This window comes from Protopterus annectens, chromosome 8.part0 (assembly GCF_019279795.1).
Source record: "Protopterus annectens isolate FY-2018-M chromosome 8.part0, PAN1.0, whole genome shotgun sequence".
NCBI classification, from domain to species: Eukaryota; Metazoa; Chordata; order Ceratodontiformes; family Protopteridae; genus Protopterus; species Protopterus annectens.
The window spans coordinates 343,889,318-343,911,917 of record NC_056741.1 but is presented as its reverse complement, the minus strand read 5'-3'; the positions used below and the strand labels follow the sequence as shown (position 1 = coordinate 343,911,917).

General features: G+C 37.6%; 1 protein-coding gene across 4 annotated transcripts in view; it reads left to right on the top strand.

The window, feature by feature from the left end:
* Positions 1 to 10,801, top strand: part of LOC122808798 (rap1 GTPase-activating protein 1-like) — a 1,319,062-nt gene extending 1,308,261 nt beyond the window's left edge. For 3 of the 4 annotated variants that reach the window (XM_044079848.1, XM_044079846.1, XM_044079847.1), the window contains one exon: positions 10,439 to 10,800. Coding sequence is in view for 1 of the 4 variants with exons in the window: in XM_044079846.1 (XP_043935781.1) it covers positions 10,439 to 10,453 (15 nt within the window). In the remaining 3 variants the exon portion in view is untranslated. Of the gene's footprint in view, positions 1 to 10,438 lie in introns of all 4 variants that reach the window. The other variant, XM_044079845.1, reaches the window with a different exon arrangement.
* Positions 10,802 to 22,600: the final 11,799 nt, after the last annotated feature.

Here is a 22,600-nt window from a genome sequence, read left to right as displayed (position 1 = left end):
GAGACTGTATTCCACATAGACACTTGTCTTTTCTCCCAGACATACCAAACAATTTTTTACACTAATTGTATACAAAAATGAAAGGAAAGTCTTCAGAGGGTACTTATTTTCCCAAAATTTCAAAGATGCCAAAAGCCAAAACACTGAAAATGCAGCAACAAAGTCTGAAATCTTCATCTGTGACAAAGGCAGTAGTTCTTAGATTCTGTACACCTGCTTTTATACCAGAATGCTCCCAAGCTCCTTGGAGGTACAGCATGTGTGGAAGGCACCCAAAAGCTTTTGTATACTGGCCAGATGCCCAATTCTTAGTATTATAAATCCCATATAGTTACATGCTGCTACAACAGTGATCTAGTGATGAAAATCTCTCCCATAGAATATCGACATTCTTGTCTAGAGAGAGTTCTTCCACCTGAGACTAACCAAATCATATTTCCAAATAGTTTATATGCTGTGCAGTTCAATTTGTTTAATCAGTGCAAAAGCACTTTCAGCATCTGAAGGGGTGGTAGCCATTTATTTTATTGTAGCTAACTGACCTTTTCAGGTGAGATACTATTCAGAGTACTTCCTAAGGACATTATAGTGATCCTCTGAGGTAGCCTCCTGCTTTTATATGGTGCAAATCTCTTTGCACTGTTTGGAGTTATGAACCTGATTTCAGCAGTGCAGGTGCAAAAAGGTTGGCTAAAGCATGCATGGATATCCTGTGTTAGTTTATTCTTCAGATTAGTAAATCCTCTATAAAACCTATAATTTCTCCATCTTAAGAAGAACTCTTGGTTATTTGTTTCTCCACAAAAAGCCATCCTCAAATTTAACATGTCTTGAAAATTATCAAACTCTGTTTAACATAATTCTTATGAATACAAAGCAACTCAAATCCTGCTTGAACCTTCACTGCCCACTTAATCATTTGACTCTATCTTCAGGAAGTGAACGTGCTGAGAAAGTTGTCATTAGACTTGTAAATGACTTTCTGGGTATATAGTTCTAAACCTCTATAAGAAACATTTCTGAGTCCATACAGCAGGTTGAGTTAAGGGTGAAATATACCAAGTCCAATTAGAATGAGACGAAGTAGGACGTGTATACAGTAGCTGAGGGGATGAGGTAGAATATCCAGTAAAAAGCTGAGGTTGTAATTTTAATCCAGAATATACAAACAAAACAGACAATAATTTACTACAGTAATGAAAACTTATCTAAGGCATAACAAGTCTTATTTGACAATTATCACTACTGCAAAGGGGGGTGCTTTTAAGTGCAGATTTTTGGCATAGTCCTGTAAAACACTGAGAAACTATAATTTTAAAGCAGAAATGATAACATCCAGAGTTCAAAACAACAGAGTAATTTCAGTTTAAAACATATCAACAACAAGAGGGCTTAAAACTAAATATGCATGAATCGGCAAGTGTATGATGGATGGGAAGAGACACAGGTTAACGAGTAACCAAGAACTTAGTAACAGCAATAAAAGAATACAGCATGTTAAGGACTATGCCAGGTAGTGAATTTAAGTATGAGATTATTGGAATAAAAAGAATGTGAAAAGATTCCAAACAAATAACAGTGGAATGCAGAGCAAGAATTTGGAGTATTATACTTAAGTATAATAACAGAAAGTACAAGAGTATCCCTAGTATAACAATATGATAAAGAATATAGGCTCTCTGCTCAGTCTGCAGTAAAACGTAATGCTTTAATATTTAAAACTGAAGTTCTTGTTAAAATATTTTGCACGTGTGACTCCAAAAATGTATTGTTATATCATGTTTAAGTATTAAGTCATGGCTTATGAAAAGCTGCTTCTTTGTTTCTTCTAATTGCTCTGAACAGAATTTCAAGAAAAGTGTAATTTATATATGCTAAGAAAGACAGCCATGGACATTGTCAAGGCAAATTGCATACACCTAATAGCAATCTAAGTAAAGGTCCACTTTTGAACATGAAGAGAGACCAAAGTAAGAAAAATCTCCTTCAAGTCACTTATTTAAAAAAGAATTTACAACTAGGCTACTTGTTGCACATTTGTCTTACTTTGGTTTTATGACCAAAGGGACAGTAGAATGAAATAACTGTCTCAAAAAATAAACTAGATGAGAAAATAGTAATCTTAGGAGCAGTATGTATATTAATGGACAGTTTAACGCACATAGCACATGTAGAAAGCCGAGCACTGCTACTAACAAATTAATACTTTCTAAAAAACTGAAAAAGAAACCAAGTAGTTGCTGACTTGGACACCAAGAAATAGATGCAAAAAAATAGCAGCAGAAGTAAAACAAAATTAAGAATAACTGACACAGTTAAACTACTTAAAGAATCCCTGATGGAGCCTATATGGATTTACAGGTCACATTTAACTGACAAATAATCAAGTGAACATATAACAGCTAAAACCCTGTGAGATCGCAACTCAAAACAGGTCATAAAACACACATAAACTTTTTTTTTTTTGTTTTGTTTTTTTGAAGGGGGATCATCCGCTCACCAAGGGACAAGCTCTAACAACTCCAAATTATATATAAATATCTATCTATATATAGGTAGATGCAGATATCTCTCTCTCTCTATATATATATATGTATATATAGGTCCATAGGTTCATAAGTAGGTACTAGGCTATCGGCCCAAGGGCCTAAATAAGCCTAGCCAACAAGGTTCCCTGGCTTACGCCACCCAAGAAAGTTATTTTCCTGTGCCCCTGTCGAGCAGAAACACAGAAGTGATCCCGGGGTGTATTTCCTATTTCCCAACCACTCATCAAGATTTTTCTTGAAGAGTGCTAATAAAGAACTTTGCTTGACATAGATGGGTAGCTTGTTCCACAGTATGGGAAGTGTCTGGGACAGGAATCTATCCCTCCAGCATGTCCTGTTTATTGTGGTGACAAGGTTTAGGTCCCTAGAGCATGTAGCTTGGAGGGATTGGGATTTCTTTAGGTGTAGCATGTCCAACAGCTCTGGGTTTGACATAGCTTTATATGTTAAGCAGAGATGACCTCGGAGTAGGTGATATGCTACAGAGTAAAGCTGGTGGTTTTTGAGACGGTCAGTGTAGGGCATCTGTTTGAGGCCAGCAATCCTCTTTGTGAGGTACTTCTGTGGCCTTTCCAGCTGCTGCAGATGTCTTGTGAGGTACATTCCAAAAGGGGCGTTGTACTCTATAATGGGTCTAATGAGTGTCGAGTAGAGAGAAACAATGACCTATTTTTTCCTGGATGAGAACCCTTTTGTGATGAGGTGTGCCATGTATTAGGATTTCCTGACTACTGTGGTGATGTGATTATCAAAGGAGAGACTACTGTCCACCTGGGTCCCAAGGTCTCTTATCACACATTCAGCATTAAGTAGATTGTCACCTATATGGTAGTTCATGGGTACAGAGTTTTAACCAAAGGGGAATACAATGCACTTTTTGACATTGAGCTTGAGGCCATGGCTCTGACACCAGGCATCTGTCTCAGTGAGGCTCTTCTGTAGGATGTCCACATCATTTGGGGACTTGACTATGGCTCCTAGTTTACAGTCATCTGCGAACTTCATTAGCCAAAGGCCTTCTGTGTTAGCCTGTACTTCAGAGAAGTAGATACCAAACAGGAGAGGTCCAGGACTGAACCCTGTGGTACTCCACTTGTCACTGGTTTGAAGTCAGATTTGGAGTCTGCAACTTTTACAGTGTGGGTTCTGCCAGTGAGCCAGTTGGCAACCCATCTTCTGTTGTAGGGATTTATACCTAATTTAGTGAGTTTAGCTATAATTCCAGAATGGAGGATGGTGTCAAAAGCCTTGGTGAGGTCAAGATAGGCTGTGTGAACCACCTTACCCTCATCTACAGCTTTGGTGACTGCCTCAAAGAAGTCGATCAGGTTCAGGAGGCATGATCTGCCTTTCACAAACCTAAACTGGTTCGGGTCCAGAGTTTGGAGGTTACCAATGACTTTGTTTATGAGCTCCATGATGACATGTTCCATGGCCTTACACACCAGGCTCCCTTCAGATGATCGAAGTTTTAAAACTTTTAATGTTCTGAACGGAGATCTCCATACAGTACGGAATGTGACATTTTCCCTTTTCCTCGCTGTAGTGCTATCTCGGAGTTGGTATATTTAAATAGCAGGGGGTATGGGGAGTGTAGGGGCACTTGCCCCCCATGCAAAAACGTCCAGGAAAAGTTTTTTGTTTTGTTTTTGTTTTTCTTTCAGATGTTCAAAGTTTTGAAACTTCGATCATATGGTCTTGGCCATATGAAATTCAAAGTTTTAAAACTTCGATTATCTGACGTAGATCCATATATATATATATATATATATATATATATATATATATATATATATATATATACAGTGGATATAAAAAGTTTACACACCTCTGTTAAAACGCCAGGTTTTTGTTATATAAAAAAGACCACAATAAATAATTTCTAAACTTTTTCCACCTTTAATGTGACCTATAACCTGTACAATTCAATTGAAAAACAAACAAATCTGTTAGGGGAAAAAATATAACAAATACAAAACTCACAATAAGCTGGTTGCAAAAGTGTGCACACTTAAACTAATATTTGGTTGAAGCACCTTTTGATTTGATTACCACATTCAGTCTTCTTGGGTAAGAGTCTATCAGCATGGCATATCTTGACTTGCAATATTTGCCCACTCTTCCTTGCAAAAGCACTCCAAATGTGTCAGATTGCGAGGATATCTCTTGTGCACAGCCCTCTTCAGGTCACCCCACAGATTTTCTGTTGGATTTAGGTCTGGGCTCTGGCTGGGCCATTCCAAAACTTTAATTTTCTTCTGATGAAGCCATTCATTTGTTGATTTGGATGTACACTTGGGGTCATTGTCATGCTGAAAGGTGAAATTCCTCTTCATCGTCAGCTTTCTAGCAGATGCCTGAATGTTTTGGGCCAAAAGTGGCTGGTATTTGGAACTGTTCATAGTTCCCTCCACCTTGACTAAAGCCCCAGGTTCAGATGAAGAAAAGCAAACCCAAAGCATGATACTGCCACCACCATGCTTCACTGTGGGGATGGTGTTCTTTTGGTAATGTGAATTGTTGTTTTTGCGCCAAACATACCTTTTGGAATTGTGGCCAAAAAGTTCAGCCTTGGTCTCATCAGACCATAACACATTTTCCCACATGATTTTGGGAGACTTGATGTATTTGCAAAGTTAAGCTGGATGCTTTTCTGTGTAAGAAAAGGCTTCTGTCTTGCAACCCTACCCCATAGCCCAAACATATGAAGAATATGGGAGATTGTTGTCACATGTAGTATACAACCAGTACTTGCCAGAAATTCCTGCAACTCCTTCAGTGTTGCTGTAGGTCTCTTGGCAGCCTCCCTGGCCAGTTTTCTTCTTGTCTTTTCATCAGTTTTGGAGGGATGTCCAGTTCTTTGCAATGTCATTGTTGTCCCATATTTTCTCCACTTTTTGATGACTGTCTTCAGTGTGTTCCGTGGTATATCCAATGCTGTGGAAATTTGTTTGTACCCTTCTCCTGACTGATACCTTTCAACAATGAGATCCCTTTGATACTTTGTAAGCGCTGTCTGAGAACTATGGCTTTTGCTGTAACAGGGAACTGAGTAAATGTCAGGAAAATCCTACTAGGACAGCTATAGTTTATTTTGGGTTAATCAGAGTCTCTTTAATTGATGGCAGGTGTGTACCCAAGAAAACTGAATGTTGTAATGAAATCTAAAGGTGCTTCAATAAAGTATTAGTGTAAGAGTGTGCACACTTATGCAACCAACATATTGTACTTTTTTATTTTTTATTTTTTATATTTTTTCCCCTAACATATTTGTTTGTTTTTCAATTGAATTGTACAGGTTATAGGTCACATTAAAGTTGGGAAAAGTTTTGAAATGATTTATTGTGGTCTCATTTTTTTATATCACAAAAACCTGACATTTTAACAGGAGTGTGTAAACTTTTTATATCCACTATATATGTGTGAGTGTATGTGTGTATGTGTGTGTGTGTGTGTGTGTGTGTGTGTGTGTGTGTGTGTGTGTACAGACACACACACACACACACACACACACATGCATACTAACTTTTAGATTGCACAACCACAATAAAGGAAGACAGAGAGAAAAGCATAAAACTCATCTTTTCCCTATTATCTAGGTTTAAAACAGCACTCATTGTGCAGCCATTTACAACATTGTGAGCATTTTTAACTGGGGTTTGACAAATGACAGGCTTCCCAAGCCCCATCTTAGAAGAATGTTAATATTTGACTAGCATTATAATAAGCAGTACCACAACTTCATTTAACCAGCATCCTAGAAAGTGAGACTGTTGAGAAAGCTTTATTAACTGAAAGGACATTTTGAGTCATGTTTGAATGCAAATGACATATTATATGTTTCTAAAACATGTAGAATACTGGAAGGAATGAAACAGCTGCAAGTCCCCAGGAATAAATCTGAAAATGTGACAGTAGACTGTAGTAAAATATACTCCCAAAAGTTTTCAAAGAAATCAGTAAAACTTAGTGAAATTATCAAAACTTCATCTGGAGACTCAGAGGTGGCAAAAGGACACCCTTATAGCTTTACTGGCATCTTGGAATCTTAGTACAGTGCCCCTTTATTTGAAACCAGTCCTGGTGACATGGCTTGCTTCCAGTGTAGAATGTTGATGCACAGTGATGGCTGATGTCAGTCACTGAACACACATTATACCACTGCTGCAAGGCAGCGTGTATGTCCAAATATGGGGTGCTGGTGTTAACACACAGGGCCCCCAGCAGGGAAGAGGCAACTTGTGATTCCTGGGTATCAAGAAGAACAACACTGACAAAACTCCTTTTTAAACTCAAGCTGCATACCTGTGATATTCAGTAATGGAAGTTAAGATTTGACCGAGCATTTTAAGGAAGACAGTTAAAACTTATTTATACAGTGTATTTTAGTATTTCATATTTATTTTAGTTATTCATTTATGTATTTATTTTATACAATTTGTTAACTGGGGTAGAACACTGATCCTATTGTACCAATTTCAGTCTCAGTCCAGAATGTGAACAAACATCAAGTGGAAAAAACAAAAATAATTTATACAATAAAGGTGTACACAACAAACAAAGGAATAGTTTAATGTACAAAAGAAAAAAATGATTTAAAGTAGTCAACAGAAACTACTATGTACAGCATTTACATCAGTTATAGTAGTGAGAAGAGATGCTATACTGAAAATAATAGGCAGTATGTGGCCAGAAATTCTATATTTTAATAACTATATTCTACTACTTACTATAAGATCCAGAGTGAATTAATTTATTAATTTGATTTTCTGTCTTACTGTTTGATTTATTTTATTGTATTTGTTTGAAGTCTAGGCTTATGCTTTTTAAGTTCAGGTGAATTGAAAATAATGTTGAAGACTGCAAGAAATAAATAAAGAACAAAAAGCACCTGTCACATCCCTATATTAATATACAGGCAGGAGAACTTAATTTATGGTTCTGCATGAATTAATATTATTATTACCAAGAAAAGTACAAGAACATGTTATACAAATATTCTGATGACAGTGATGGTCTAACATTGTAGCCTGGGTTTGGCCCTCCAATAGCCATGATTGCTTTTCCACATTTTACTCCTTGGTAAGCTAACAAATGTCCTTCAAGAATGACAGAAAGTGATGAGACAAAATACAAGAAATATCAGGCTGATAATACTGTACAAAAGCCTGATTAAAAAAAAACAAGAATGGGCACCACAGACTGCTTAAAATCTGGAATCATGTTGCTCTAAATGGTGAATGGGTACCATTTATCCCCAATTTTCTGAGTAAACTATCAATCATGTTTTAGGATTTCTGACAGCTGTCATCTTTGTGCATATATTGCTTGTTTTAGCAGCTGTTACAACTGCTGTCAAAGCCATTTTTGATTTGAAGATAGCTGTGCCTTTTTTCCATGTTTTTCATATCAATGGCAGAGTTACAAAGATCACTTCCATTTGCTTTTTAGCTATGTATTAATTTAAACTGTTGTATCTTTGTTTATGTAAAAGATCCACTCCAACAGCACCATATAGCTAACAGTATATGTATTTTTAATAGTATAGGTTGATTTCTCTGCTGCTATGAAGTATGTAACAATATTTTCTCTTCCCATGTCACAATTCCAGTCAAAGAAGTGCGTTTTGGGTACTTCAAAACAATGCCCAGTATCACAGAATAAGAATAGTGTTATGCTGTTAAAATGTGTGTTCCATTTCATAAAGCATTGCAGTGTTAATTCATCAGTGCTATAAAGTACAATGTAAAATATGGTAGCTCTAGTTTAAAACCAACCCTGCCCGTCTCAAAGTTCCAGTCAGAAAACCGCAGTTGAAATTATTTAAAATGGCATAGAATAGTGCTATCTTGTTAACATATGTGTTATTTCTGGTAAAATGCAAAAAAGGAATGTCAAAGCTCCATGCAAAAGGTTGCTTTTGGGAATTATTTTAAAATACATGCACACACATATACATAAACATACACACACAAATGAGATTTACTGTCCAGAGAGACACATTCACTGACTATTATCTAGCCATTTCTAAAAGTACTACCCTTTCCTTTAAAAAAAAATAATCAAGAAACAAGCAAAACTGTTCTTGAAATTTGTAAAACTATACATTAAGAAACTCATCAAATCAACAAAAGTAACATGTTAGATTTCATATGTAAATGGATAAAAAATGCTTCCCTTGTCTCTGTGGCAAACATGTATAAGAGGATTTCTGCCATATTCTCGTGGAATGTGAGCTATATGAGAAGGCCAGAGTTATCATCTTCCAAAATACTGGATGTGAACTCTAGGAATTCCCTAAAAAATAATAATGTTGAAATTTGTATAATTTTCTTTTCCACAGATGTTTATGTGACAATTCAAGAGTTAGCTTCTGCTCTGTATAAAAGACATAAAATTACAGAACAAACCACAAACAAAATTTAGGGAAAAAATTTACTGTGTAAAGATACAAGACTGAATGAAAACAAATCTTAGAGAACAACATCATTGTTAGTGTTACTATTTATGTACATACCACTGGCACCACAAAGTCTACTCTTTAATTTTTCCCTTGGAACTAGACAAACTTTCAACTTAAGCACTCAAACCATCCACTTCTCATACCGACACTTGCTCAAAACTCATAGCAAGCACTAATAAACCTTAGCACTAGACCCCCCTATACTGCAGAGAAGGACAAGGCTCTCTATTCGACCTTACCAGCCAATCAGTAAAACAGTTCACTGTATCTATCCAGGCATGTCCAAAGGGCAGTTTCAGGTGTACTCTCCGGTCCAACTGGTGAATCTGGGCATTTTGAGGCAATGTTACAATTGCCTCATGTACACAGACAACCCTCTCCTCCTTCCACCAAACACTAATACATGCGAGAGATGCAATTATACAGCCAAACTGGAGGCTAAGCTCTCTCAACCCAAGACTGGATTAGGCAGTCAAGAGGAGAAGGGAATTACTTGCATCATACCACCAGTCTCATATAGACCTATGAAACCAGCACCGGCAAAAAACACACATAAATACACGAAAACATACTCAGCAACAAAAGAAGAAAAGGAAGGAAAACTGAATTCATAAGGCAAGAAAATAAAACAGACACTGCAAAAACATGAATAAGATGGCAAACTGATGAAAAGTAGTGGGCTATATTAACACTGCAAACACCTGAATCAAAAAGCCTTATTAAAGAAATTATCTTATATATATTTAACAATAATTTGTCCATAAATTATTGTCACTGAGTTATGTTTACCTATTGTCTATCAAGCGAAACTAACATTTTGTATCTACCTATTATCTATCAAGAGAAGCTCTGCTAACCTTTTTGAAAACAAAAACAGATTTGTGCTAAAATGCAAACTATTCATATAACTAATAAACCATTCCAGAGTCTTTTATAGGAATTAACTGAAAGAGAAGACTAGTATTTTTTTTCTTTCTGGTACAACAGTGTTGGCATTTACATTTAACCCGAATACTCTTACAAAAAGAAATTACATGTTGGCAGGATTGCATCGAAGTGTGTTGTTTTATTCAGAGCAGAGAGCTCAATTTCAAGGAGCTGTAAAGTAAATAAACATCAGTGGCAAAATGTAGTTCTTTATTCTAATTTATGATTCAGTGTTCCTAATTATGTACTTAATTATAATTACTTATTGGTGGTTACATATAAAATTTAGCTGACAGGAGGGTGTTTTTAAGGATAATTAAAGAGCATTAACAAAAAGGGGCAATGGAATACACAAAAAGATAACTAACAAAGGACTAACAATAAGTGACAGTGTAGCCCAGACTATTTAGGTTATGTTTTGGAAAAAGGTCTGTATGATAACAGAACCAAGGTTTATGCAGCTATAATAATGTTGTTATTTTTATGTCTTCTTCTGCAGGAGATTTCACTGTGATAAAATTTCAGTCCTACATGGGGGACAGAGAAGGAGAATTGAATCAGGAGGAAGAACATTAGACAAGAGAGCAGAATTCTACATCACGGGTTGGTGGTCTTAACACAATGGTGGAGTCTGCAACTGGACTACAATGTCGGTGGTCCCCCTGTGGAAAAATATCAAATCTTGAACCAGAGTTGGTTCAGTCTTTTCTTGAATCTTTAAAATGAATATTATCGCATTCTGCTGACATTCCACCGCAGCCTGTTATACAGACAAGTTTCATGCAATAAAGCTCTGTGTGTGTGTGTGTGTGTGTGTGTGTGTGTGTATGTGTGCGTGCGTGCATGCGTGCGTGTGTGTGTGTGTGCGTGCGTGTGTGTGTGTGTGTGTGTGTGTGTGTGTGTGTGTGTGTGTGTGTGTATGTACGTATGTACGCAAAGTCAAATCACATCATCTCATGCAAAACAGAAGTAAAAGAGGAATTAAGCCTATGCAGAAGCATGCAGGGATAAATGTCAAGAATGAACATTATCAGAAATACAGTGGCAATATCTTGTAGTGCCACTGATGAATACAAGGAGTTAGAGATATACCTACAGAGACAAGTGAATGCCAGGCAAGTGAGGAATTACAGCAGCAATTAAAAAATGAATCCTTCAGGAGACATGCTGTATAACATGGGATTTATTTTTCCTGAATGAGTTATTTAAACATGTGACTTAGCACATGGTACACAACATAATAAAGATTTATGAAGCTGTCATTTGAAAACACCCTCATAAATGGTGTTGGTTGAAAGAACTGTGATTTATAGATTTAGTTGCTTCAGCTTTGTGGCATTTATTTATACTTGGCTGCAAAATATGTAGCATCTTGCCAAATACAGTTTGAAGTTTTACATTTATCTGATTCCAAGTGAAAAAAGCCATTACATTGAGAACAAAGGTAGAAAAAAAGAGAACTATAGTAAAATGTTTTATCTGTATAATGTTTGCACATGTTGTTGCAATAAACTACATTTAAGCTATAAAATTGTTTGTTTGTAAGGTACTTCAAAGTGCTCAGAAAATATACACTTAAAGGAGGGTGCTATACAGTATAATGACAAGTTGGCAATGAAGAATGTCTTTTATAGTTGTAGAATCTGATTTATGGAGAAGCAAGGTGAGTTAAAGATGTGAGATGGACAGATAAAGAGAAATAGATAACAGAATTAAAGTGAAACGTAAACTGGCAAACAGAAAAAGATAAGTATGTATGATTATTCACAATGTATGTGTGTATCCTAAGAATGTATATAGCTGTACATTTCTTGAAGTTGTAATGCATGGTTAGTAGAGAATATTGTGTAAATAAGTAAAAATTATATAGTCTCAAAATTCCAGACAACCACAAAACATATCTGCCAGGTCAGTAGACAAATATCCCATTCATTCAGCCAAATGAAGTAGCTCCATATATTTTTGCTGCAATAAGGACTCGAACAATTAATTCGGTAGATATAATTTCTGAAAACATTTGCTGTTAGTCTCTTGCTGTTACAGCTGCTTTATTTTTTGACACTATACTACATTTTTTAAGCAATTACTGTACTGCAAAAGAGCAGGATGCATTACGCATCTCCATACAAGCTCATACTTCAGTAGTTTCTTTCCTCCCCTAGTATGTTACTACCCTCTCAACCAGTGATGTATATGTCATAGAACACACCAACAATAGCTGCTCTGTTGCTTAAAAACTTAGTCTTTCCATTGTAGCCCAGGAAGTTTGCACTGTAACTTCCAATGGGTGGAGCCTAAGCATTTTGTTTGAATCAAATCATGTCCTCATATTTCAAACAATGTTCATATCTCTGAAACCATAGGGGTTACTAAAGAAGTGCAAATGGCAAATTCTTCAGCATAAACTATTTGTATAGTGGCAGTATTCTTTATGTTCTAGGTTTTAAATGGCTTTTATAGTTCACAGTAATTACAGTGACTATTAACTTTGCAATATTTTGTAAACGACAACAATATTTCTGCAACCACCCAAGTTACACACATACTGTTAATAGCATTTTCTTCATTCAGCTGAGAGCCTTCATGTGAGACTAAGCAGTTCTGTCTGTGCTACCTGATTGTTGAGATATTTAGAAAAAAATGACATTTATGACAATATAAATACGAGCGACAACTAATATCTGTTTACCTGTACTACACAGAAGTCAAATATCAACACAGTTGTGTTTGCTGTGTTTGCCATTGTGTAAGCTTTAAGATTAAATCTTTTAATATTTTGTATGTAGCATGATTTTAAAATCATAAATGCAAATATTCAAAGCAATATTTGACACCTAGAGGTGTCAGTAGGATGTAACTGCAGAAACACCTACAGGAGTCACCTGGTTGTAATGAGTTAACAACATGTCAAGTTTCTGCTTCTCATTCAATGACATTGTTAACATTGGTGCCTGGTTTGTCTTCATTCCCTTATTAAATCTTCTGTGCAGACTTAACTTTCTGCAAAAAGGTCCCTTTTCCATTACAGTACTAGAATAAGAAAAGAAATAAAGTAATCTACTTGGTGAATTTGTCTCAGAATGTACAAGGCTGTGTCCTCAGCTGAATACCAGGAATCAGTCTGTGACACAGCATGATTATGGATGTAATGCAGAAAATGAAGATGTTTTTCAGAGAAGGACATTCTCTTTGATGTAAATCTAAAGTGAACTAAACAGGGTATGGAGTCCTTATTCTTTTCTATAATGTAATCAGTATCACATATATGGGTGGAGATTGTTATTTATTTGTTTACTTATTTAGTTACTTGTTTGTTTCTTTGTTTGTTTACTTATTTACTTATTTTAATGTTGTCACAGAAGCAGTCTGCTGCTAGAACAGTTGGTCATTTAAGTTTACTTCCCAAACAAAACTTTCTCCTTTTATGCTCTTTGTTGTGTTAAAACAAATCTAAAGCTAATCCTAGTTCCTGTAAAATGTTTGTTTTTGCCCATATTCCCCTCAGAACATCTGGCCTCCATATTCTGCTGACGCATTCATTCTTTCCAACCCTTGACATCAAAGGACATAGGTAGAGGAAGGTGAGAATTGAGGACTATGGCCATCTTCCATCAGGTATTATGAGATTTCCTTCATGTTCCCACACCACCATGTAAAGTGGTCAGCAAGGTTTCAGTGTAATTGCATGGTTCTTGGTAGACTTACACTCTCCTAGCATCTCTTCTGCAGGTGGTGCACTTCAGGTTATTCTTCCTTGATAGCACTCATGGAACAGAACTCTGTGGACATCCTCCCCCAAGAACTGGTGAGCCACTGTTGGTTGTCCACTCCCATTCCTCTTCAGGTGGCTTCCCTGCAGTGCTACTGAAACCTTCAAGTCTGTGGCAAAGTCAAGGCCAAAATCACCATTCTGTGAAGGTATGTATAATTCTAGGGCCAGTTGGCAACCGGGTATTGAGCCCAGACTGTGCATTATACCCTGCATTTATACAGTGCCTAATGCAGGTATAACGTTTGCCATATCGTGCATTCTGTTTATTGACACAAGGTGCAAGTTACTGTAATTATTCCATTTTAAAAGTACTTTTATTTGAACAGTAAGGCAAGCTCTGACACTGAGCTTTAGACATAAAAAAATTTCCTCAGATGTTAAGGCAATGTATTTGTGATAAGTAGCCTGTAAAATACACAGCCACCAAATAAGAAGGAAAATCTAAGCATTCAACGTATAAGGACCAAAAAAAAAATAGGGTACCAGGAAGCCACAGAGTTTAAAAATAAATTAAAATAAATTCGACACTTCGTGTATCACACCTATCGGAACGTTATTAATAATTAACTTTTATCACAGGGTTTTCATCCTGTGCATAAGGACTTCATCAGATATCAAATCCTGTTACCATCCTTCTTTAAATACCATATTTCCCTTCAAATCAATTACAAAATTAGTTAATTAAATAACTGTATGCAGAGTAATTAACATAGGTAGACAAATACAAAATTACAAAAAACACCCTTTATCCTATCTATAAAGATTTAAATGAAATCCTGTTAAAAACAGTGTAAAATCTATTTGACAAATTAAAAAACTGTAAAATACACAGTTTATTTTACAGCTCACTTACACGCTGTCACAGATTGCTGTGAGGGAAAGGTTAGTTTCTTTTTGCTTTCTTAGATTTTGTATTGCTTCATTGCCTTTTTCTATTTTTTATATTATGGTTTATTTTATTTACACTGCGTTTTACTTAATTTGGATATTTAAACTAGGAACGAGACTACAACTGTATCTCCTATGATTCTCACAGAAAGAAAACCATCTCCATTAAGGTTTACTACCTGTGAACTGAGGGTAAGGTTAGCAACTAAACCTTCTATTTAAGGGGTAAAATAAAATATTTTCAAAGTTTTTCTGGAAAAGCTCAGTCAGACTCTGTCATGGATTGATGTGAGGGAAAGATTAATTTATTTTTGCTTTCTTGTACTTTGTATTGCTTCATTCCCTTTTTCTATTTTGTGTATTGCGGTTTATGTGGTTTATTTGCTTTACACTCTGTCTGCTTGTATTCCACTTTTAATTGCATATTTAAATAAGGAAAGAGACCGCATCTGTGCCTCTCATTTGTCACGAAGAAATTAGAACTTTTCAATTATTGTTAATTACCTGTGAACTGAGGGTGGTGCTAGGATGCAAACCTTCTGTTTAAGGGATAAAATAAAAAATACTTTACTGAAAAAGCTCACTTAGACTCTACCACAGATTGCTGTCAGGGAAAGGTTAGTTTCCTTTTGCTTTCTTGTATTTTGTATTGCTTTATTGCCTTCTATTTTGTATATTCTGGTTTATTTCCTTTACACTGTGTTGTACTTGTATTTAATTGCCTGTTTAAACTAGGAAAGATAGCAGAGCTCTGTCTCTTGTGAGTCACTCAGAAATAAAGTTTTCCCCCACCCTCTCACCCTAGTACTGTTGTGTTTTTATACTTGACTGTCTTTCTAGTTGCCTGCCCCATATTTTAATTTGACCAATATTTCCTTCCCTATCTTCTTTCATTGGCTATTGTAAGTAAATCATTTTGTGAAGTCACTCTCCTTCAGCTATTTAAATTAATTGGCTGTTCCACTGTATTCCATTGATCCAGAATACAAAGTGCTCACCCCATTAAAATCTGTTTTGCTCTTTTAAAATTAGTGGCTCTCCACTTAGATAGCTAAAGCTTATGTTAGCCTCTCTTTCATATTTAACTGCTTAGTGCACACTGCAACTCTTAGGATGTTAAAGCCATTTTCCATCTTACCTTTAAAATCTGCAACATCTACTCCAAGACCACCAATTATTGGGAGAGTCCATATTCTACCTCTTAGTAGTCATCCTGGGATTAGTGCTTCTGTTTTGCTGTTGGTGAGAGAAGGAGCATAAAGACATTATTTTCTGGAGACTGCTGATCAGCAGAAAGCCTAGTAACTGGAAAAAGCTCACACAGACTCTGCTACAGCTTGCTGTGAGGGAAAAGGCTAGTTTGCATTTGATTTTTTGCACTTTGTATTACTTTATTGCCTTTTTCTATTCTGTATACTGTGATTTGTTTTTTTACAATGTGTTTTACTTGTATTCTGCTTTTAATTGCATATTAAAACTTAAGAAAGGAGACCACAGCTGTGTCTCTTCTGTGTCCGACAGAACCCCCCCCCCATCCTGCTGCTGTTGTGTTCTTAAATATCACTGTCTTTCTAGTTGCCTGCCCCTTATGTTAATTTGACTATATATATCCTTCCCTCTCTCCTTTCACTGGCTGTGTGAGTAAGCACAAAATGATCATTTTGTGAAATCACTCCCCTTCAACTGTTTAAATTTATTGGCCATCCGACTGTATTCCATAGCTCTCAACCTTCCATCACCAAAATGAGAAACACTCACCTTCATAATGTGGAACAAATGGGCAAATTGTGGAACACATACTAATGGCTTACTAACAACTTCAACTAGGAAGGTCATTGGATGGTTAAAATATGCTGGGTTTACTTATAAAGAAGATCCTTTAATGAATTAATATGATTAATTTCAATTTACCATGGATTTCACTTAAACAAATTCCTAACACTGAATGTGTGACAGACTTTTTCAATGTGGAACTTTGAGGAATTTTGAGGAACATGAACTTTTTAAGACCCCAAATGAGGTGCGTTCCTCGTAATGAGGTACACTTGAGAGGTATGCTGTATTCCATTGTACCAGAATACAAAAGTGTCCACCCCCTTTCAAACTATCTTGCTCTTTTAAAACTAGTGCCTCTCCATTAAGGCATCTAAAATGTAAGCTGCCCACTTTCATATCTAACTGCTTAGTGCACACTGCAGTGTTTAGGATAAACCATTTTTTTCATTTTACCTTTAAACGTCTATTGCAAGACCACCAGTTACTGGAAAGCCCACATTCTGCCTCTAAGTAGTCATCTTGGGATTAATAATTCTTTTTTCTCCTGCTGACAGAAGGAGTGTAGGGACATTATTTCCTGGAGACTGCTGATCACCAGAAATCCTAATAACTGCTTTATAGGTGACAGCTTGGAATCTGTGCTTATATTCTGGTCCTGGTGAGAGAAGGAGCAGAATGCATTGATACCTGACTGTTTCTGGTTGGAGAGCAAGTGCCTGTGCTTAATATTCCTGATTGGTCTGGTTGCTATTCAAGGCATTTCCCAGAAAAAGGCTACAAACCTAAAGACCCTTTCATTATCTGGGACAAGACTGGAGTTAACCAAACAGGCTGTGGCCTGCTTCTCATCTTGGGATTGGTGCTAACATTTTGCTTCTGGGGAGAGAAAAAGCAAAGCAGCATTGTATCCCAACAGAGTGAAGCTGTGGTGAGACCAGCATTAGTAGTAGCCAGGTAGTAGCCATTCATGCGACTCCCCTCTTTCCATCATTCTTGACAAGCTAATTTTTTGAATTCCATAAGTACTGCTTGATTTGTTTCTTACGTCAGAATATCTGCCTAAATACTTCATCCTTAAATTTTCAGTGTCTATGTATTAGTTTCCCCTCAAGTGTTCAGCAGTGCTCTGTACAGACTCAGACACATTGAGTGGCATTTTTCCTGTAAAAGAACAATTTAAATTTCTCCAATACCTAGTTGCACATAACTAGTTTGCAGGGACAAGCACTGTCCCCATAGTTGCAAACCAGATACTCCTGACAGTGACTGATATTTTCACTCCAACTGTCTAATCAATAAAAAAGGGTCTGTTGCCATGGATATGAACTTTCCTACTGTCTCCATTACTAGCTTGGTGGATTATGGGCATCCTGAGGTAATCTACAAATTGCCTCATGTTTAGTGACAAACAGTTAATTAGAGCAAAGAAGCAGTTTCAGGATAAAGGATAAAGTTAGCCGTGGTGGTCCTTGGAATTGTGCTAAAACAAACAGTTAATTCTCAAGCAAACTGATATGTTATGTGAGAGATGTATTTCACAATGTCACTGGAGGCAAAACCCTTACATAAAAGTACCCCTAACGCCAATAAGGTTGTCAGTAGTACACAGGATGCACCCATCACACACAATTCAAAGCAGACATATTGACCCACATATGCTGAGCCACTTAAATGTAACCTTTCTAAACCATAAAGACCTTCTGTATGAAGTACACATAACAAATACCCTCAGCATCCCCAAATGCTCTCTTTCAAAACAACACCCACATCAACACATAGAGCTACATCTCATGCAGCATCTACCTCTAAGCCCATAGGGCAAGCCACCAGACATTCCAACATTCTAGTCATTGGAGACTCCATCATGAGACACAATGATGTCCCTCTCACCAGCCTGAGTAAGGACAAAGTTACACTCAGTTGCTTATCAGGGGCTAGGATCCACCAAATTACGCATGCACTCAGGTCACTGGACCACAATTAACAATATGACTTACTCATAGTCCATGTGGGAGTAAATGACCTGAGATGTACCTCCTTAGACTATATGAAGAGGGATGTCATGGAGCTCTTGGAATGTGTCTGTCAGGCTGGTAAAGCCTAGCATTGAGTAGTATTTTACCTTCTCCAAGGATGATGCCACAGTACGAACAAAAGATGATTGACTTTAATAATTGGCTTAGTTTCTGGTGTCATTCTAACGGGGTGCAGTATTTGTCAGCATCGAAGGAGATGGTCAACAGACCAAGCTGCTTTGCCATGGATGGTCTGCACCTCTCCCCTCTAGGCTTTCGAATACTAGCTAAAACATTGTCTTTCCCCATAGTGCTATTTTAGGCAATGTCAAACTGAAAGTACTTCTGACATAGCAAATCAAAACCATGAAAATCTAATGGTATTACTGCTCAATGCTAGGAGGCTAAACAAAAAACTCCACTCCCTAGAAGCTCTCCTTACCCTAGAGAATGCTGACGTGGGTGTGGTCACTGAGATATGGTTTAAAGCCACAGAGAGCACACCAACAGTACAAGGCTATAACGTCTTCCACACATTTAGGCTAGCTACTTCACAGGCACAGACTGAAGGTGGAGGTGTCTCTGATTACATAAAAAATAAATATACTTCAAGGCTGGTCAAACAGAACAATGCACTTGAGCTGTTCCATGTTCAAATCACCATAGGCAAAATCCAATACCACTTCCTTGCAAGCTATAGGTAGGTCTACCTCTATGACCCAGGAAACTCATACCATATATTTAAACTTATTAGAAACACTAACCATCCAACTCAATACCATATTCATGGGTGACTTTAATTACCCCACTATTAACTGGGAATCCTATATGACACCAAATGTACATGCACAGAGTTTCCTGGATTTTTGTAAACACAAACTCCATGGAGCAGATAGTCAATACGCCAACCAGGGGTGCAACTATACAGGATCTGGTCCTCACAAATATGGGAGAGTGCTGCACAATCCCTACCGTAATGCCTTCCCTGGTAAGGTCAGACCACAAAATGGTCTCCTTTGAAGTAAAAATAAAACCTAGACCCCCTGGAATATTCAGGAACTATTCTAAGGCTAACCTCCTGCTATAAAGTGAGAACCTGGAAACATTTCAAGCCACCATAAACCCTAAGAACACTGCTGCTTATGCGGAATTGTGCAGACAAACCCTATACAATCATGTTAATAGCTGCATAGAGGCAGCTGTACCCACCAGGAAGAAGTACAGAACAAGCTTAAAAAACAAGCCACCCTGGCTGTATAACTGGAGGAAAAAAATTATGGCAAAAATTAGGAGGTGCAGCACCCAGCAGGATAAAGGCACTCTCATCTAACTAAACAAATAACTCAGAGGGAAATAAAGTTTACCAAAGCCAGATTTGAGGTAAGCTTGGCCTCCCAGGCCAAGGACAACCACAAAGCATTCTTTAGCTATGTCTTTAACCTCAAAGGCAATACACAATTGTGTGCAGAGGTCATTGTAAATGGAGCCACCTGTACTGAGACAGAAGATATAGCAAACCTCCTGGCTGATAAATTCAGCTCCAACTTTACCCCTCTTTCCCTCTAAACCTTCCCTCAGGAAATATCGTCAAATATAACTCTCCCTACTATCACTAGGGAACAGGTCCTTAATGCTCTCTCAAAGATCAAGAACACTGCATCAGTGGGCTCAGACAATATCCTAGGATGCCTTCTAAATAGCATGAAACATTACCTATCAGGGCTTCTTGAATTACTATTAAGTCTCACTACTCTTATATGTAAAGCCAAGCCATGGAAAGAATTATCGTGGAGATGATCAGCAGAGATATAGTAAACCTCCAGACACTGGACCCAACTCAGTTTGGTTTTGTCAAGGGCAGATTATGCCTACTCAACCTGGTGGACTTCTTTGAGAAGGTCACCAAAGCAATGGATGAGGGCAAAATCATTCACACTGCCTACCTTGACCTGGCCAAGGCATTTGACACAATACCACACTCGAGCATTGCTGACAAACTCAGAATGTTAAGTACAAACCTATCACCCAATGGATAGTCAATAGCTCACAGACAAGATTCAGGAAGTTAGAGTTGGGGAGTCCACCTCTACAAAGAGGCCTGTCACAAGTGGGGTCTCTTAGGGATCAGTCCCTAGACCACTCCTTTTTGGCATTTACTTATTAGAAGTCAAAGCCAATGTCAGTGGTCTCTGGCTAATGATTGCAAATTGGGAGCCGTCATTCAATCTCACACTGACACAAATGTTCTGCAGGAGGGGCTGACACAGGCAAACAGCTGGTGTCAGAGTCATGGACTAAAACTAAATGCAAAGAAATGCATAATAGTATCCTTTGGGAAGTCATCCATCCCTGGTAACTATCATATTGACAACACATCCCTTAGAGCTGACCCAGTAGTCAGGGACTTTAGGAACACACAGATACAGTAATCTAACCTTTGACCATCACTTGTCTGCAGTAGTGAGGAAATCAGTTTACTTTTATATTACCGAGAATGACAACTATGAACGCAGTATTGTGCGACTTTAAACTGCGTAAATCAAACATCGAACGTCACCAAAGTTCGAAAATCAAAATCTGGAAAACTAGATTTGATGATTTTCGAACTACAAATTACACTACACGTTATGCAGGGGGGCAAGCTCCCTGCACTCCCCCCATGTGGGGGGATGTGCCGCCCACACCCCCCTACTTTAATATACTAACTCCAAGATTGCACTAAAGTGAGGGAAAGGGTTATTTTCCCGATCCCCGCTATAGTGAGATCTGCACCTGAAATGCCAAATCTGCAATGAGCAAATACCAATGTGCATTTGCTCATTGCAAATTTGGACCATTTTTTTCTCAACATTCTATGATTCTGAAAATGCATTTTCGACTATCTTGGGATCGAACTTGTGCATATCAGTAATATAAAGGTAAACCGAGGAAATCATTTTATGTTGTGCAACTTATAAACAAAGGCATGGCATCTAAGTCCAAGGAAGTCATTGTTCCAGTGTATTCAGCATTCATCAGACCTCTCATTGAGTACAATGCCCCCTTTGGTATGTACCTAACTAGGCATATCCAACAATTGGAACGTCCACAGAGATTCTTCACTAAAAGAATACAGGGCATAAGTAAAATGTCCTAGGCAGACCATCTCAAGGCCCTATCCCTGTATTGTCTCCTACAGGCTTTTGAGGGGAGATCTATGCCTGGCATACAGGGCATTGTCAAACCCCACTCTGATGGACCTCCTGCATAATCAACAAAACAAACAGCACCAGAATTACAAATTCTAAAGACTTACACATTGCCTGTGATATAAATAGGACCTGCTGGAGAGATAGGTATGCATCCCAGAGACTATCCTGTCTATGGAACAAGCTCCCCATACATGTGAAGCAGAGTTCCTCCCTAACCCAATTCAAATGCAAATTGGACAACTGGATAGGAAACCAGAAATTCATCCCTGGATTGGCACCTATATCTCTAATGGACACAGGTAATCTGTAAATGTTTCATCTCTCAAGCCCCTGCTTACACTTATTAAGGGTATCAGAACTTGTCAGAGATTTGGGATGCATGGCTAGGCTTGAAAAGGCTTTTGTGGTCATTAGCCTAGTAAACACCTATGAACCTAGGAACTGCTTCATAGATGTCAACTTGGAATTTGTACTTATATTTTGTTCCTGGTAAAAGAAAGAGTAGAGTGCAATGATTCCTTACTGTTTCCACTTGAGCAGTGAATGTCTCTGTTGGACTTTCCTGACCGGTTTGGTTGCTATTCAAGGCACCTATCAGTAAAAGGCTATACCAAGCCTAGAGACCCTTACATCATCTGGTACAAGACTGTTGATCACCAAAGAGCCTGTGGCCTGCTTCCTATCTTAGGATTGTTGCTACTGTTTTGCTTCTGGTGAAAGAAAAAGCAAAGGAGCATTTTATCCCAGTAGTGTGAAGCTGTGGTGAGAACATCACTAGTAGTAACCAGACAGTACCATTCAGGTGAATCCCCTCTTTTCATCATTCTTAAGAAGGCTAATTCTTCCTTTTTAGTAAATACTGCTTGATTTGCTGATGTCTAACTTCAGACTGTCTTCCTAAATACTTCATCCATAAACTACCAGGGTCTACTTATTAGTTTTCCCTCAAGTGTTTAGCAGTGCCCTGTATAGAAGCAGACAGCTTGAGATGACATTTTCCTGTAAAAGCACCCTTTGAA